The following is an 18,519-nucleotide window of genomic DNA, read 5'->3' on the forward strand; positions in this document are numbered from 1 at the left end:
TTCTTTGTTAGCTGGACAGATAAAGACTGGGCTGTTTTTTTCTCTTTTATTGAAAGATGAGGGTTTGGAAAATAAACTGGCAGCTGGAGAGATGCACTTGTGACAAAATACTTTCTATTAGCTTAAATCAAATGGCACTGCTGATACTTGTAGTACATAAGAATAGACACAGATCTTTCCAGATTATTTTATATGATGATAAAGGCTTTGTGACTTTCAAGTAACTTTTTCTGTAATTACTTTATTCAGAGGACATCACCTGTGACTGTGGGCTTAAATTATAAACACTTTAGAGTTTTTAAGCAGCTTTGATCTAAAACAGGAATAACAACACCTCATATGGTAGACAGGTAAAATACAAGTATTCTATACAAGTTATGTTCTCAGATTGCATACATTTAATTTGCTGTAACTCTGCAGCTCCAAACCTTTAGCTGAGAATGAGTTGTAAAAAGCAGTTGTGCTAAATGTTAAGATTCTCAGGATCATCAGACACATTAAACAGTGTCAGGTGCTCCCCCCCTAGTAGCAGCTTTGTCACTGTATTAGTTATCAAAGCAACAGCTTCCAAGTTTTCCAGTGCACAGGAAATCCTCACATCTTGGCTGACCACTGTGGCCAGTTTTCTACCCTTGCTCTCCTCTGTGGTGGTGTTACTACAGGGTGCATGACAGTTTATCATACAAGAGCTACAGGCCATGATGCACTTTCCTGAAACAAGGGTGGTAAAAAAAGGCTGGTTATTATTTCTGTGTGCACCATTTCCCAGGTTGGGAGCCAAACTTTCATTCTTCAGTCACCCCAAACTGCCCTCAACGCTTTGCATGACCAAGCCTTCACACTGACTAATAGTGCTTACAGCCTGTAGTACTGAACGAAATGGGTTTCTCATTTTTATTTGGAGGATAATTTTAAAGCTGGAGTGCTTGAGTGAATAATCAGTTTGAGCAGAGTTTAGCTCTGAATGGTAATGGTTCCAGCATAAACACTGAATTTCTCTGCTGTTGTGGGTTCAAATCAGACTCTCAATCTCATTTTGTAATCATTGTGGCATTGTAGTACACAAGACAACGGGAGACAGAAATGCAAAGGAACCTTTTAGTTTTTTAAGGTAGTGGGCAGTATGTTAGTCAGAAAGCCTAAGACTCCCTGTTGTAAAAGGTTTCTGTGATCTCTTTCAGATAGTCTAACACTCCTGCTGTTAGCAATACCATTTGAAAATTTGGCAGAGTAAAGACCAAATTTGAGGCCTTTGGGTTAGAGGCATATCTATCAAGAGATTCCACTCAGATTTTATTGAGTAGCAAACAATACAAAATTGCCATGCAATCTGCAGCAAATGCTGTCAGTCTGCCAAAATAGTAATTGGGCATGAAAATTTTATAGCTGGATCTTTGTGTTGTTTCCAAAATAGCAGCAACTAGCTCTGCTCTGGGAACCTTTGTGGCTGCTGTGATAAAAGGGTGAGAAGGAAGACTGAAGCCATCTTGTACTTTTTGTGTTCACATAAATACAGTGACTGTGAATATCAATAACAACTACGTACCAGCCTGGTGTATAGGCCTCTAAACCTAGCTGTTAAAATTTGAACCGTGGTGCCAAGCAGCTAGCAGCCTTTTTTTCCGTAACTGTTGTCACTTAGATATCTCATAAATGACCCAAAGGTCCCTGTATATGGGACATCCTACATCAGAGCTTTGAAATTATGACTGCATAGTCAGTACTGTCTAATGAGTTGTATTGCTCTAGGTGGTGTTAGGAGATAAACCCAGTTCTCCATACAGTATGGAAAGCGAAAGCCCTGCTCTGAAGTCATTATAATGGCTCCCACTGACCTCAAGGAGAGTGATTCAGATGTGGCAGCTATCACTCAGGTGTCACGTGGTGGCATGTCACTGTGAAAATGTGGCTACCAACTTGTCCCTTCAGCACTGGCCAGCTAATGCAGAGGAATTCTGATCTGAGCCACCAGAGGCTCCTCTTGGAGGAGGCTGTCTCCAAATGGACACTCAGAATCTTATGTAGGCTATGCTTTTCCCAAGAAAGGTTGGACTAGATGTCTTCTTTTAAAGAGTGGACAGATACAATTTTATTCCTAAAGGAAGTAAAATAAAGATGCTCTTGTAGAATTGGAGAGAAATACAGAATGATATTCAAAGAGATACAGGAAAATACAGAACACATGAATCCTTAACACCTAATACATATACAGGATATATGAAAAAACCCCAAAACCTTTCCCCAACCAGACTAAATCACAAGCCCCAGTGTTCCTTTTGTCCCACCCCCCCACCATGGCCTCCCTTGCCTAAACAGGCCAAAATTCCACAGGCCTCTGAAGGCCATAAACAGGCCTACATCCCCATGGTACCACATAAGGACTCCCTCCGGAGAGCCCAAAGGAGGGAGAAAAGAGACCCCCTTGGCCTTGCTGCCAGATGATGAAGAGATAGCAGAATTATGGGATTGAATAACAAAATTACAGTTCCCTGGGTCCACCTCCTGGACTGTCTAGCCCCTAGAGGACTTTCTGTCCCTATGGTTAAATCTTCCAGGGCTTAACCCCATGACACTAGATGATTCTTGAGGTCCCTTCCAACTTGGTATTCTGTGATTCTATTATTAAATTTGGGCTGGAGTCCTTTGTCTGTGCCTGTGATGTTTGACATTTCTGTTGATAAATAAATTTAAATATTTTGCACTCAAAAGAAATGCTGAATACTATTCAGCCCTAGGGTGCCAATAAAATGCATCTTTGGGTTGAGAAATTCCATGTTTGGGCAAAAGATCAGCTTTGCAATGTAATCCCAGAGGAGGATTTGTGGGCAGAAGGCTGAAGATAGAGCTAGAGAGCCACAAAGCCTGAAATTTATTTCAAGAACATTACAATCATGCATGTGGGGTGTGCTTGTGCATGCATTATCCTCACATTAATATGATGAGCTCAGGACTTTTCTGATATGGCATAGCAGCTTTATTGGCTGGAGTATTTTATCTAAAAATGAGCTAGTGATATTTTATAAGGGACATTTTTTTAAGGAAGATCCACATTTGGTGGGCTGATTTTTCATTAGTGGTGGCAATTTGAAAGGATTTCTCACGTTAGAATTCCCAGGGAGGAATATGTTAATGCCATAACGTTCTTTTGCTATGCAAGATATATTATTATTTGGGCCATCCTTTTTTTTTTTGTGTCCTTGAAACTTGCCACATACCTGTTACCAGATAGTTTGCAGCTTGTTCAGGAGACTCAGAAGTAACACGGGCAGCTCTTGTTGCAAAGACATGGGAGATGCAGGCAGCCTACCGAAGTGTTATGGGCACACGGCTTTCTCACTCTGCCTCTCTTTGTTTTGAAATTTAGCAAATGAAAATGTGTTTTTTTGAAAATGCTCAAAGCTTAACATGCTCAACTCTGAGCCTCTGCTTTCAGAAGATGGGTTGTTCCATGAATCAGGGTCGTTAAGTACAAATAAAACCTAAATCAATTATGATTAGCATACTAGGTTCTCTATGGAAAGAGCGTGTTTCCTTGTCCTCTAACTGCCTCTGCACAGGGATACACACACACATTCACATTCCATCTTTAACAGATTGTTATGTCAACCTACTATCTTCTTGAGACAGCCTTGCATTTAAGGAAGAGAAACCTTAGAGTCCCTGGTGACATCACTACGAACAGGGTCAAAAATAACTAAAACTATGTCAGCTTTGTTACACACTGGGTATGCTAACATGTCTGTAAGATCTACAGGTGTGGGAAAGGAACTATGGGCTGTGGAGAAATATGTAACTAACTGCTAGAAGTTCTTCTTTATGTCAACTTTTTAAAGGAGTGGCTAACTTCCTAAAGTAAGGAACTGCTGGTTTTTTTTTTCTTTTGCCTATGAATTAAAAAGCAATGTATAAAACCTTGCTATCAAGTACTGTGAAGCTAAGATTCCCTTCTAATGCAGTGGTCTTATAGCCTGGAATAATACAAGCAGTACTGTTTCTGTATCCTGTTGTATGCAGTTGGCAGCCTACAGGCAGATAAGAGAAACGCTGTTGAACTTCAGAGAAGTCATGCCCTTTAATCAGAGCCTCCTAATCTTTTGAATTTGCTTTGCCCTGTAGACGACTGAACACACTGAACAAGTGCGCCTCAATGAAACTCGATGTGAACTTCCAAAGAAAAAAGGTAAGGAAACTTCATGAAATGTGTTGGCTTGGTCCTGGCTTTTGTGATAAGATCTTCCCAATGTAGCCTTTTATGTCAGTAATGCTCTTAAAAGTATGTTAGGTGTATTTGACTTTGAACATGTGTGTCAGCATTATCTGATAATGCTGAATGTTGAAACTATAAATAAATTGGGAAAAAACGTTGGCCGATACAGCAGGAACAATACTGGGTGTATGGAAAGGACACAGGCAGTGCTTAAAGCTTCACATACATGCAATTCAAGTTAGTGGGTGAGAGAACAGAGCAGTTTCACTAGGCTGGTTTGTTTGCCAGTGCCATGTGAGTATGCAACGGAAAATCCTGCATGGAGAAAATGGAAACTACTCAGACAAAAGCAATGGCTTTTCTTAATGTCTTGTACTGACTTATTCCCAGTTAAGAATATGAAAAGAAACTGTCATCCTTGCAAGCTCCTGTCTAACACGAGAATTATTTGAGCTTAAAGGGTTTTGGTGAGGACTGCAGAAACTGCTTATTGATTTTGAGAGTTTTGTAACATGTCAGGGTTAACTGTTGAACATTTGGTTTTCTGGTCACAGATTTCCCCTGAAGCCCTTCAGTAGTGAACAATGGTTGTTGTCAGCTCTGAGAAATCTTGGTGTCTGTTTTTCCTTTCTTTGAGTGTTTGTCTAATATGTTTTAAAAACTGCCTCTGAGAGTTGCATTTTTGGTGTCTCTGCAGATTCAGTCTATTCATATCCTATTTACTGTCTGAGGGAAACTTGCATAAATAATGGTTTTAATGTCCAGATATTCTGCCTTTGGCACATGCCCATTTGCTCCTCTGTGCACACTGCCTCTTCAGATTCCATTTTGTCCACTCACTGGAGCCACAGGAACCTCTTCATTGCTTCAGATCTGATGTTTTTTTCTTGTCTTTGACAAGTGCCAATGCTTTTCACATCAAACACCCATATCATACTTGAGAGAAGGGGCAGTAAAATCCCAGTAACTTTATGATTTGGGCAGGTAGGTGCTATAGCGAGAGGCTGTAGGGAGAGGTCCCTCTTTTGCAAAAACTTAACTCAACTGACTGTGTCATAGACCTGCTTGTAGCAGTGTCTGGTTTGTGTCCATGAGCTCCTGTACTTGTGTTCAAGCAGAGACACTGGAACTTCACGAGACAGAATTACAAAAAGCAACATATAGGTGAACACTCATCATCCTCTGAGTTTATTTTTTTAGTTCCTGCCCTCTTCAGCAGGTATTTTGGGTTTAGTGTGAGGTTTGCATGCTTAATTGCTCAGGTTTTAAGTGTCTGATGAACATCAGGTTAAAAAAAAGGAGGGGTTTGTTGTTATCTCTGAGTTTTACTAATTTTTGCTGCCATTCCTTCCTGTTCTGAATGGATCTGCTCCCCTTGCATATGACCATTATTTTTCTGTGAAAATGAGTCTTCCATAACTGATACTTTTTCAGCGGGACAGAACCTAATTGGGTCCATACCTGCATGAGGCCAGGGAGAAGCAGAGCATAGAAAAATGCAGAGAAAGAGGGAACAAAGGAATTTTGAGAAAACAGATACAGAGCAACCAAAAGTAGAAGACAATGTGGGGGGGAGGGAAGGACTGCTGACAGGAGGAAATGTAAATGCAAGTGTAAAGGCTAGAAATTTGGTTTGGATTTGAACACTGAACCAAGTAAACTTTTTTTTTTGCTGTAAATACTGCCTTTCCTGATAGTCTGTATAGTGATCTGAACAATGAAACGCAAAATCAGCTTGCTTTGGAGGTTTGACATAACAGGTTTTCACAGAATTAGTGCAGCTGCTTGAGTGATTCATAAAAATACAGCCAAGCGAGCTGCCAGGCAAAGTTTCTGTGAAAGGCAGCACAATGTGAGCCTTCCCCACTGCCTGCTCTCCCACCCAAACCATTCACACTATGGGCTGCTGTCTTTCCCTTGGCTTTATCAAGATGCATACAGAAATTCTCATGTGTGTGCTGTAAATATGTCCGTAAGCGATTTGGACAGACAGAGATTAGCCTTTGGATTAACTGCCTTCTGCAGCTGTCGATTTATGAGAATTCCTGCCCCCAGCTGGAAAAATGTGGCAGAATTCCACTGCAAATAAACCCTCTTTTTGCCTTTTGTTAGCATCCCTCTGTATCTCAGGAAAGTACACCCTCTGTCAAAAAGCTGTACTATTTTAAATCAACTGTGACAAATCTGTGAATCAAAACCTCTTTCTCTTTGGCAAATGTTATCAGTCACTCCTCAAGAAACTTGCCCCTTCTCGTCTTCCCAAACATAATGGTATTAAATGAACTTTTGAATATGCTCCAAAGCCATGCACTTCATTTCACCCTAGGTCAGTAGAAGTCTTCGAGATGTCTGCTCTGCCTGCGTAAGATGAATCGATGCTTTCAGACCTACTCTTGATCCAGTGTCCCCATAGCTGGTGACACGTCACTTGGCAAAGCGCTCTCTGCATTTTTTTTTAGGACAGTCTCTTTTGTCGGGGCACTCTGATATCTAACAAGAACAGTAGGTCATTCAGGATGTTCGTGGCTTCCAGAATTTGTACTGATTCTATCAAAAGAAAAGCACATTATGTCACAGGACTTCACAGTGCAGTCGCATGTGGAGTGAATCACCATGGCAGCATTTCAGTATCAGGATACTTCGTTTGTCTGATTTTGCTTCTGATGAAACATAAGTGTGCCTCATTACCAATTTAAAAAACCCCAAAGCTGAAACTTTTTCTTTCTTATTGAGCTGCAAATTTTGACACTGAAAACCCTCTGTATTTTCTGATGGTTTTGGGGCAAAATGCAGTCCTATCTTTATTGTGGTTAGAGGCAAAACTTGTTTTCTACCGCTATCCATTTCTGTTCATCTCTTACTTTCAAAATGAAAAAAAAAAAGAACCTCAGATCTTATTTTCCTCTAAAAAGTACTTGAAGTGTATTTACCACTGAATTCATGTTTATTTGTGTCCCCTACTCTCTGCTCTCATCTTGGTGTTTTTCAGATTGTCTTTACTTTGGTTAGTTTAATCGATTCCAGCTTGTAGAAAATACAGGCTAAATCCTGTCTAGCTCATAGAGGAATGTCAATGAAGCTACAGGGATTTGCGTCAGCCAAGAATCTTCTTTAAGGTCCCTTTGGCATACTAGGATGTACAACAAATTAAAAAATACATATTTTCATTCTGTTGGCTGGTCTCATCAGCGCTTCAGCAGTGGTATGCTTTGTAGATACAATTAGCGCTACTAAATATTTGAAAGTACATACCCTTGCGGTTTTTAAAGTATCCACTTTGTGGCACAACTAAGACCACAATAGATGGATTTTTAAGTGCCTGGGTCTGTGCAGTCCTTTACTTCATATATGCATACAATAAAATGTGGAGCTAAAATGAAGGCAGAGCTGTCTGATGTGTCATTTCTTTGCTGCAGACAAAATGGCCAAAGCAGTATAAGCTTTTTCTAGCTCCTTTTCCTGATGCTTCACCAGCTACTTAATTTTTCTCTCTAGCTAGCCACAGCTAGCTAAGATCTAAGATCTTCACTCTTGTGAACTAACATCAGCTGCAGGAGCACTGCACACCTCAACAGATAAAAGAGGAATGACTAAATGCAGAATTTCATGGCTATATTTTATTTTATGGTTTGGACATGATCTAAAAAATCTGGCCAGCTCGAAGTGATAAATTGGCAAAGCATTAGTGAGACCTGGCATGCTACTGATCCCAATCTCCATCTTTTGAGGTTTTGCATTATTTAAGGTTTTGGGCATTCTTGTAAAATTTGGTTTACATTTTTCAATTAATCAGGCCAGCAGAGATCTAGTCAGAAATGGGAGATAACTTTACCATCAAAACTTCATAGAAAAGCACTTCTAATAATAGACCTCTAAAATGAGAATTTTTCCAGTCCCAAAATAGTCTTTTTGGTTTAGCACCTCATTTTAGTCTGACAGCCTGTCATATTTTACTGCCTTCATACTGCTTCCAAGAATGTGAAGAGCTGTTTGGATGTCATGTAGGTGAAGTTAGTTTGTTCTGCTCTAAAACAAATGTGCAAGAATAAGGCAGTATAAACCCAGTTCAAAGTCAGGGGAAGGATACTCATTAGCAACTGTGGGCTTCACATCTTTAGAGAGCAGCAATTTCAACAGTGATTGTGCAACTCATGCTGAAGATGTATCTTTTTTGGTTTTACAAACAGATGAGTAAAATGTCATAGGGAGAGCTTTTTTATCCTTTTTTTTTTTTCCCCCAAGGCACATGTCTGCACTGCAGAGTAGCTCCTGGAGCTGCCTAAACATAAGCATTCCTCAAACTGAGGAACAAGACCAGGGCGGGTTGCAGGGCTGCTACTTCCTCAGGAGGGAATGGGGAAAGACAGAGACAGTGGGACAAGCTGGAGGTCATTGAGTTTGGGGTGCCTGTGATGGCAAAGGCAATGAAGATAGTGTTACTGTAGGAGACTCACCTTAACTGTCGATGCTGCCCCATTCAGGACTGAGTCTGGCTGTTCCTCCTCCCCATTGCTTCCATAGCTGCCTTTGCTGCTTTCCTTTGCACTCAGACCCACTCTAAGGATATCTCTAAATATTATTTTTTACTGTTATTTTAAACATGGTGGCTATTAATCCACAGTTATGTCCTGAAACATAAATCTTGTTAGATGTACCTGGTCTGTGGAGTTTATAGCTGTTTACCTAGTTCGCACTGCAAAACTTCAGTGCATCACCGGATATTTGCTGTCTTGGTTTCTTAAATAGCTCACATTGCTGTAGTAGCCAGTTACTTGCCAGACTTTACCATTTCTGTCTTAACACCATCCTTGCAAGAAAGAATCCCTCTACTCAAACCTTTCAACACTTTTTTTTTGGTATCAGTCATTATTGGCATCAGTCCTATGTAATTTAGTACACAGGCAGTCTGGCCCACAGAAGCCAAGAGGCACCGGTGGAGCTCGTGAGCTCCCTACCATAGAGCAGACATTCATTCCCTGCTCGTTAAGACGCTTTACTGTCATCTTTACTGTTAAATGAAGGAGGCTGTTAGGAAAGAACTGATGACCAATCTTTCATAAACTAGATCCAGGGAAACTTTACCACCTGTTGCTCACAATCACACTAATTCAAATAGTAAGTAAAAGCACCTGCTTTTAACATGTGCCGCTTGCTGTTTTGCAGAGTGAAGATTCAGATGAAGAAGACCTTTGTGCTATCAGTAACAAATGGACTTTCCAAAGAACCAGCAAACGATGGTCTCGGGTGGACGACATTGATGCTTTGCTTCACCGATCAGACAGACATGGATCTTCTGGGGACATTAAAATGAAAAATACAACAAGCAGTGAGAGTGTCCTTACAGATCTGAGTGAACCTGAAGTCTCATCTCTTCACAGTGAGAGCAGTGGGGGAAGTGACAACAGGAGTCAGTCAGGCATCAGCAGCGCTATCAGGGAGACCTGCGACTGCTCTGGCGAACATGATGTAGAAAGCACTCTGCTGCAAGACTCTGCTGCCATAAACACTGCCCTGTCACCCAAGGACAGCCTGAAGAATGAGAAACCAACACGAACCAAAGCAAAAACCTTTCTAAAACGCATGGAGACATTAAAAGCAAAAGGTGTGCCTGGAAAATTAAAAGGCTCAGGAAGAACAGGTCCTTTAGAGATAAGTGGACCTGTTCTCCAGTATGAGCCAAAGTCCTTGAAAGACATGCATTGTATACAGATAGTCAATGGTGATCTCCAAAACTTAGGACAAGATTCGGCCAAAAGAGGACTTTCCTTTTCTGTCAAATCCAGCAGTGAGAGCAGCCAGTCCGAAAACAGCAGCAGTGGGGTGAGCACACCATGCTTGAAGGAACGGAAATGCCATGAAGCAAACAAGAGAGGTGGGATGTACCTAGAGGACCTAGACGTGCTGGCAGGAATGGCCTTACGGCAAGTAGTGGACCAAAACCGCAAGAATGAGTTCCATTCCCAAGAGAACTTGGTTGTGCATATCCCCAAGGATCACAAACCAGGGACCTTCCCAAAGGCACTTTCTATTGAAAGCCTCTCACCAACAGACAACAGCAGTGTAAACTGGAGGACAGGCAGCATCTCTTTGGGAAAGCAGAACTGCTCTACTCCAAAAGAGCCTGGATTAATGGCATGCTGTCCTAAGGAGAGCAGAATTAGTATTTATGACAATGTGCCAGGTTCCCACTTGTATGCTAGTACTGGGGACCTCCTGGACTTGGAGAAAGATGTCCTTTTCCCTCATTTAGATGACATTTTGCAACATGTCAATGGACTCCAGGAGGTGGTAGATGGCTGGTCAAAGAATATGTTGCCAGGTCTGCCAGTTGATGATGTCTTGGTCAGAGAATCTCCATCATTGCCTTTCCAGTCACCAACACAGATCACACTTGATTTTGAAGGAAACTCTGTTTCTGATGGCCAAACCACACCAAGTGACATGGACAGAGATGGAACATCCCTGATTGAATCTGAAGCCACTGCTGTTAGGGACAGGAGAGACTCTGGGGTGGGAGCATCACTCACAAGACCAAGCAGGTAGGTAGCAAGACTTTGTACACAAATCCAGAGGCTCTCAGCTTGGGAGTCAAAAGGTGCAGTATACCTTTACAGTTGTACTCCTCCCGTGGGGACTTCCCAGGGAAAGGTCAGACTCCTCCTATATGAGGATGGGGAATTCCCAGGGAAGGGTCAGACTACAAGGGAGACCTTATTGCTCTCTACAACTACCTGAAAGGAGGTTGTAGCCAGGTGGGGGTTGGTCTCTTCTCCCAGACAGCCAGCACCAGAACAAGAGGATACAGTCTCAAGCTGCACCAGGAGAAGTTTAGACTCAAGGTGAGGAGAAAGTTCTTCCCAGAAAGAATAATTTGTCATTGGAATGTGCTGCCCAGAGAGGTGGTGGAGTCACCATCCCTGGAGGTGTTGAAAAAAGGATTGGACGTGGCACTTGGAGCCATGGTTGAGTTAGTCATGAGGTGTTAGGTATTAGGTAATAGGTTGGACTTGATGATCTCTGAGGTCTTTTCCAACCTAGTTGATTCTATGATTCTATGGGAGAAAGGACATCCTGATATGAAAATTCTTATGTGGAACCAATGGAGAATCAGCGTAATAGAGCAAACTAGGGCATTTTTCTTCTGCCTTGATCCATCAGTTCCACAGTAGCACCCTGTATATTTTGTGGAATATTTTTTCAATTTGTCTTCTAAGTCATGCACCCTCATATTTATGCATCAGGAGCTTTGTGCACTTTGTATGCACAGTTCTGCTTTAAAAATGTGCCCCTTTGTGCTCAGAGATAATTTCCCTACCCTGCCTCAGTCTCTTATGTGGCAAGATGAAATGATGATGCAGAACTAACTTCTTAATAAAAGCAAAAAGTGGGATATTGTTAATAGAGATCTGTTTTAAGTCAGAGGGATGAGTTCCTGTTGAGCCAAGGGAGCATGGTCCTGGGTAAAGGCCTTTGTGGAGCCTTACTGTTGTGTGTAGGGTGGCTTTCTATGTGCAAAAGCAGTGAGAAAATACCTGGTGTTTTCTGATCTGCTGTCAGGCTTGTCACATCCTCACAGAGGATTCTGCTGTGCCATGGTGTACTGCTGCCCATACTTGCTCACCACCATCACAAGCAAGTGAACTCGAGGAAACTACTCAACAGATGAGCAGTCCCTAAGTTTTTAGGATTTGAGCCAAACTCATGTTCAGCTAAACAAGAAACTGAAATGAATTTTTTCCAGTGTATCCACTATAGAGAAAGTGCATTGGAGTAAAGAGAAGATGCAAGTGGCTCAATAGCTTGGTGGTTACAGATCTTGCCAAGGAGGCACAGGGTTCTGTCCTTTCTCCAAAAAATCCTTCAGTATTTAATAATAAGAACCTCCTCTCCAAATGCCTTGGTGGTCAGGCTGGTCTCCTGGGAGGTGAGAGACCAGGATCAAACCCCAGTTCTGAGTCAGGGAGAGAACATTTGGATTTGGATCTCCCACATCCTGTTGGATATGTGTGGGCTAAAGGGCACAGCAGGGAACACTGCTTCCCTGAGTACACGGATGAGACCTGCAACCAACTGAATCTGACATTATACATCAAAGCCTGGGCATTTCCAAAATTAAAGAGATTGAGCAAATTGTTTTATTTGCCTCCAGGCTACATTTTGTTTCAGCTGACGCACCACAAGCCGTACTCCATGTGTGTTTCTGTATGTTGTGTATATTGCCCAGCCCTCTCTCACAGCACACCATCTTCTTTTCTGCCCAGTCCAAGCTGTTGTATTATTTTCCTGTTGTTTCTTTTGGAAAAGGCGATTGCGATGGCACAGTTTCCAAATCTCTCATCGCCTGAGCCACTCTGTTGCATCACTTCACATCAGCAATCAGTCAGCAGCCCAGCTGAATCTACTGCAGAAATTCTCTCTGCTTCGTCTTACTGCCATCATGGAAAAGTACTCCATGTCAAACAAGCATGGCTGGACCTGGTGAGTACCATCAATCACTGGAAAAGAGAGAGTTTCTCCTAATTTTGTTATTTTGGTAGTAAATTCAGTAATGCAACTAGAAGAAACTGACTTCAGCTGTAGAATTTGAAACTGCCTTCTTGAATCCACTGTTGCCTAGTGAGCCAGTGGCAAAGTCAGAAACAGATTCTGGAGATCTGACTTCATTTCTGCTCTCTAAAAGAACCCCGACCTCCCTAACAACACTCCAGTTCCAGAAAAATAAACAGGAGTAGTAGAGAGTGATTAAAAGTAGGAACTGTTTACAGTAAGTCTTGCCCAGAATCCATTTTGTGATTTGAAAAGAAGCAGCTGCTGCTGATACTCCATGTATTTGATATAGGTTGGTTTGTGTTTTAAAAGAAAGGTTAGAATAGTTGCAGAACTTCGCAGGTCGAAAGGTGCAAGTTTTAGCCTAGTCCTGGACCTGTCTTGGAGTGAGCTGGCAGCTGTGGCAGCTGTAAGAGCTACCTGGTCACTCGGAGAGTGAGGTGAAAGGCAGAGGGACATGAATGCTGGCTACATGGCTCCTTCTGTAGCAACTGGCTACAGAAACCTGCATGTTTATAGCATATGAACCCTGATGAACCATGCAGACTAAGGTATACTTGCATGGAAATGGGCACAGGAAAGATTGTAAGTATCTTGAGAAATAATCCAAAGGATAACAGAAACTTTCCCTAATACACAGAGACACTGAGTCATAAAAATAATATGACTTGGCATTTACATTGTGATTTCCATGTTCAAACAGTTACCACAATCCTACTAAATTCAGCTGTGAGCCAGATAATACAACTTTGCCTTTGAAAGTGGAAAATCAGATACAAGGGACTATATGTAAGGTCCACCTCACTGACATCAGCACCTCCAAAAAGTTCTAAATCTAATCTGAGTGAGTCAGGTCAGCTGTCTGTGGTCAGTAGAAAAAGACAGGCAACTCTAAAGGCCACTCATTCTATACAAGGGTGAGGGTTTGGGTCACCCTCCAAAGGTCTTTAACTCCACAGTGGGTAGAGGGAGAGTCTGGACTGCTAAGTCTTTCTAAATCTTCATTAGAGAGAGAAAATTCAATGAGATGAACTCCCTGATTGCTGCTTTCTTTTCAGGCAGCAGAGAGCATCAGACAACATCTGTACTGAAAGGAATCTTAATTTAACCAACTCCAAAAAAGCAGACTAGAATACAGCAAATTCCAGATCCTGCTGCTTGTACAGAGATTCCCCCTCCTGACAAATACTTCTTAAGTTTGTGTAATCAGTCTCTAAGGATCCATTAAAGTGGGACTCTAAGTAGCTATAAAGTTACATGCTATACTCCTTCAGTAGGTCATTTAATCCAAGTTTTATCTTCTTCCCACATATATGAGAACAATCTTTGTCACATTTAGGTGATATTCATCCTGGGGTTTTTTTATTACTCCACTGCAGTCATGATGTCCACAAAGGGAATCCAATTTGTTCTTGTTTTAACTATCATTTTTGGAAGAAAGCAAGCTTACCAGCATCAATTGAGTTACTCAACTAGTGTAAATCATGTAACATCAGGGATGAGTCTGGCACATAGGGATTTCCCACCATCATTTATTACTTCAAATTGTTAGTCAATAGAAATACTAAATCAAGTAACTGGTAGTATAAAAATCATTCAGCATGTTAGAGGACTGAATCTCCTTTTTCTCTCAGATACTCTCTCCTCTATACTTTGCTATTCTATTCCTCTGAGTTCCTAACAGATGTTTTAAAACATGTTGACTTCAGCAAGATGACAACTGGGTAGTAAAAGTTTTCTGTTAGAACAGGTTGTTACATTGTTATATTAGAGCCAGAGGCCATCCCTATATAAAAGTTGTCAAGACATCCATCAGTTATACAGGTTGTAAAGTGTCCATGTATTGTGCACTAAACCTTGTTTCACCATCTTTATCAAACGCCCTAGTTATCTATGTCTGCAAACAGTGTTCCTTGGAGAGGTAGTGTAAATATTCTGACATTTTCATGCAGCCTGTTAATTTTAATTTTCAGGTCTGTGCCAAAGTTCATGAAGAGGATGAAAGTTCCAGACTACAAGGACAAGAATGTTTTTGGTGTGCCTCTGATAGTTCATGTCCAAAGAACGGGGCAGCCTCTTCCTCAGAGCATACAACAAGCACTACGCTACTTACGGAGCAACTGTCTAGATCAGGTAGGAATTTCACTTCAGGGACTCAGCTGATTTTCTCTGAAAAGCCACCCTAAGCAACCAGTGGTGAACTTCTTTGTACATAGTACCAGAATTATCTGAAGATTGTTCTCATACTGGGCCCAGATCTCCTCTGGTGATTTGATACTTGCTGCCAATACTGATTTGAGGTTTGTATCCAGCTAATCTGTTGAATTCTGTAGCTATCACAGTCCTTCTGATTTGCATACTATAGCCTGTCTCAAAGAATGACATAAGATTTTCACATCTGTTGAATAAGCCCTGGAAAGATATCACAGCTCCCAGATTCCACCCCTATATGCACTGCTTGTGCTTGACTGTTGCCACAGAGGGTTAACTTTATTCACTGTTTCACAAGATTTGGTACAGAAGGTTTTATTTACTTAGGAAAGAAAGGAAAGTCCAGGAATAGAGAGCAAGCTCAGCAAAATATTCAAAATATTCTGTTGACAAAGTCAGATATATCCAGATAGAGTTAGGTCAGCAGGGGTTCAATGCTGAGGCCATTACTATACACTTCCTTTTATAGTACTCTTAGCTGCAGCAAGCAAGTTGGGAGACCCTCATGTTCAAAGTATTTCAGATCTTTTGATTCCCTTTAGCTGCAGACATACCAATCACATTTTTACTGTTCTTCCCCTAAGGATGAGGTTATGTATCTTCATACTACTGGAAGAAACCCCCTGGCTGATTATGTTCAGTCCTCTGCTATTATTGACCTCATGTCATGTGAGCTCTTCCATAACTGCTTTTAGATAACAGTAAGTTCAAAGGGGGCAACTAGCATTTTACTCTGCTGACTTTGCTGCTTTCCTGGCTCTGAGCACACAAAAAGGTCTGTTCTTGCTGCAAGTGGTCTATTTTCCAAGCACCATTCTGTTTGCTGTTCAGGGCTTTTTTTTTGTTGCATGACAGTTATCTTTCCAAAATTGAAAGTCTAAAACTGAAATCCCTTGCTGTGAATCACAACCATTTCCCTTACAGCCAGTGCAAAAGACACAGGCCCTTCCTATCATTTCTCTATGTAAAGGAATCCTGTAGCAGTCAAATGTTGACATCTAAAGCTGGGGTGTCAAAAAAGGTGAGATGAATTCTGCCTACCATATGTAGTACCAGAGCTGAAGGGAGGAGTAGCCTGTTGGAAATGTATTAATAGAGGATGGAAGGAGAAGGTGCATGGAGAGAACTAGAAACAATATATTCAACAGCTAAGATACCTGGTTATTGCTGTGGTAACCTGAGCTTGTGTACTGAGCTGGGAAACCCAGTGTGGGAAGAAAAGTGATGCAGTGAAACTGGAATCAATGATGGGACTGGAGGAGGAGACATCCAAGTATAAGGAACAGGAGATGTGGAAATAGGGATGGGCTTGTCAGCTAAGAAGCAGAGCAATAGGAAGAAAGAGAAAAGAGAGGGAGTAGAAATGGAGAAGTAAAAGGAATGGTAAAACCAAAGAGAAAAAGAAGGCTCTTGAGGAGTTTGAGGCAGTCAAAAGGAGTGTCTAGGGGCAGTCTCAGGCAATTATCTGCTCCAAGAGGGAGAGTTTACTTGCTGGGAAGTGTCAGAACTCAGAAGAGCTATTACAACTCAGCTTGAGTTTCCACTCAGAGTAGAAAATGTTGGAGAGAAAATGAAAGAGGAGGCATACAGGTTGAGACCATTTAAAATATCTTTCCACCAAAATACTTTCAAGCAGAAAACCCTCCAGGCACTTCATCTTCCCTGCTTTACAGCCACTCCCTTTATTCCCATTTAATTCAAAGTCTAATGTCTGACCAGAGGTGTGAGCAGCCTTCGGTCTGCTCTAGCATCTTGCTTACGTGTTTGTTCCATGCACTGCAGAAGACAGTGTAAAGTCCTAAACAGGCACCAGATCTTCTACTGTATGCAATGAGTAAAGTTGAGGATGCTCTAAATCACTGTAAGGTCTAGCTTCTGGCACTGAAATGTCCAACTCACTATGAGGAGTCTCACCATTGTTTGTATGATATGTTATTCAGTTTCAGCCTGTGAAATAGAAACTGCTTTGCCTGTATCAGCTACATCTCTTTCTGTCATCATGTGGCTCCTTGTAGGATATCCTCCACAGCATGAGGATAGTAAAGAGATTGTGTGAGACTAACCTCTGATCAGTCATTGTATTTATAGCCCAATTTTATTTACATAATTACTCTGTAATATTGCAGAACAGAGCCCAAAGCATCTTCTTCTATGAAATTAAGAACTTGATTTTTTTCCCAAGAAAAAGGGAAGTAGGAGTTTGGATAAATATCATTACACAAAACCAGAGATTGATTGTAGCAAAATGATGTGCAGCAGGAGATTGCACAGGTGAGCTTTGATGTCTGACCTCTTCAGTCAGATGTAGCTGGAAGTTTTTAAAGGTTCTATATACCAGCAAGGATACTTTCCATCAAAAGCTGAGAAGTGAGCATCTGCTCTCACATTTATCTACCATGTGCCAAAGATGTTATGGCTTTTGGATAGAATTAGCATGTGTCCTGCATCTTCACACATTTTTAAGCAGAAAAGGGATTTAAAAAGAAGACAACAATGGGAAAAGCAGATGAAAAGATCTAGATGCTCTTTCTTGTATTCTCTTGTCATAATGAAAAGCAGAGATTCACCTGTGAACAGAAATACAGTGCAGAGGGATGTACACAGGGCACAGTGCAGTCCTCTACATCCTACACATAAACCTAGCTCACAAGTGATGCTAATGGATTCATCAATAAGTAGAGACATAACAGGGCTGCCTCGCAGCCAATCTGTTGTAGCAATGAATCTCCATATCAATAAATGCATCCCCTCATAGAGCTAAGGAGTGTGTGATTTATGGAACTACTGTCATTAATGTGTGAGTTAACAAAAGTCCTGAATACTGTACAGTTGGAACATGGGAGGTGTTCTAGGGAGAGGAAGGTCCTCTCCATGAATTCTGTGCTGGCAGAAGTAAGGGAAAGAAGGCCACAAGGCTTTATTTTATTGTCTTTACACATTTTTGTTGGTGGACTATGCCATGCAGAAAACTGAACTGATAACCAGCAGGACAGTGGTCATGGAGGAACAGAAATCTATGGTTCCAAACCTGAAATACATATTTTCTGTAGGTCTCTCTCAATATTTTGCCTTTTCCCCTGCAAAACTGAAGGAAAACAATGCTGACACTTCCCAAATGAGTCACTGTAAACTCACTTGGGAATAAATAATGTGGTTGAAGCTCTGGAATTTGCCCCAGGGGAATTCCACTGGCAAGAAAGACATAAAAGCACAGCACTGTTGTGAAGGCATCACTTGAAGAATTAAGCTTCCTATGGAATAGCAAGCAATAGAATAGCAAGCAAACAGCATAAAAATGTATCCTAGTGACACCACACTTTGTGGCCCCCACTTTGAAACTGGGGGTTGTAGTGGGATTTAAGGGAACTGCCAGAAGCAGAGAGAAGGAAGTTGAACAAAAACTTTGGTTTTGCTTTTAAAGCTCTACCAGGATGTACTTATCTTTTGCCACAGAATTTATTACTTAGCTGAGCCTTATATTTTCTTGTTAGTCTTTAAAATATATACCCAAATAAACATGAGGAACCAGATTCTCAGATGGAGTAAATCAACAG

At 41.4% G+C, this 18,519-nt stretch overlaps 1 protein-coding gene across 1 annotated transcript in view; it reads left to right on the forward strand.

The window, feature by feature from the left end:
• The window catches only part of STARD13 (StAR related lipid transfer domain containing 13), a 125,273-nt gene that overhangs the window by 91,396 nt on the left and 15,358 nt on the right, over positions 1-18,519 (forward strand). The window contains exons 4-7 of the mRNA XM_068142989.1: positions 4,117-4,180; positions 9,371-10,746; positions 12,512-12,685; positions 14,728-14,887. Of these exons, the coding sequence (XP_067999090.1) occupies positions 4,117-4,180; positions 9,371-10,746; positions 12,512-12,685; positions 14,728-14,887 (1,774 nt within the window). The remainder of the gene's footprint in view (positions 1-4,116; positions 4,181-9,370; positions 10,747-12,511; positions 12,686-14,727; positions 14,888-18,519) is intronic.

The sequence above is a fragment of the Melanerpes formicivorus genome, unplaced genomic scaffold, assembly GCF_026170545.1.
Source record: "Melanerpes formicivorus ecotype bairdi unplaced genomic scaffold, bMelFor1.0.p_v2 SCAF_1, whole genome shotgun sequence".
Lineage (NCBI taxonomy): Eukaryota > Metazoa > Chordata > Aves > Piciformes > Picidae > Melanerpes > Melanerpes formicivorus.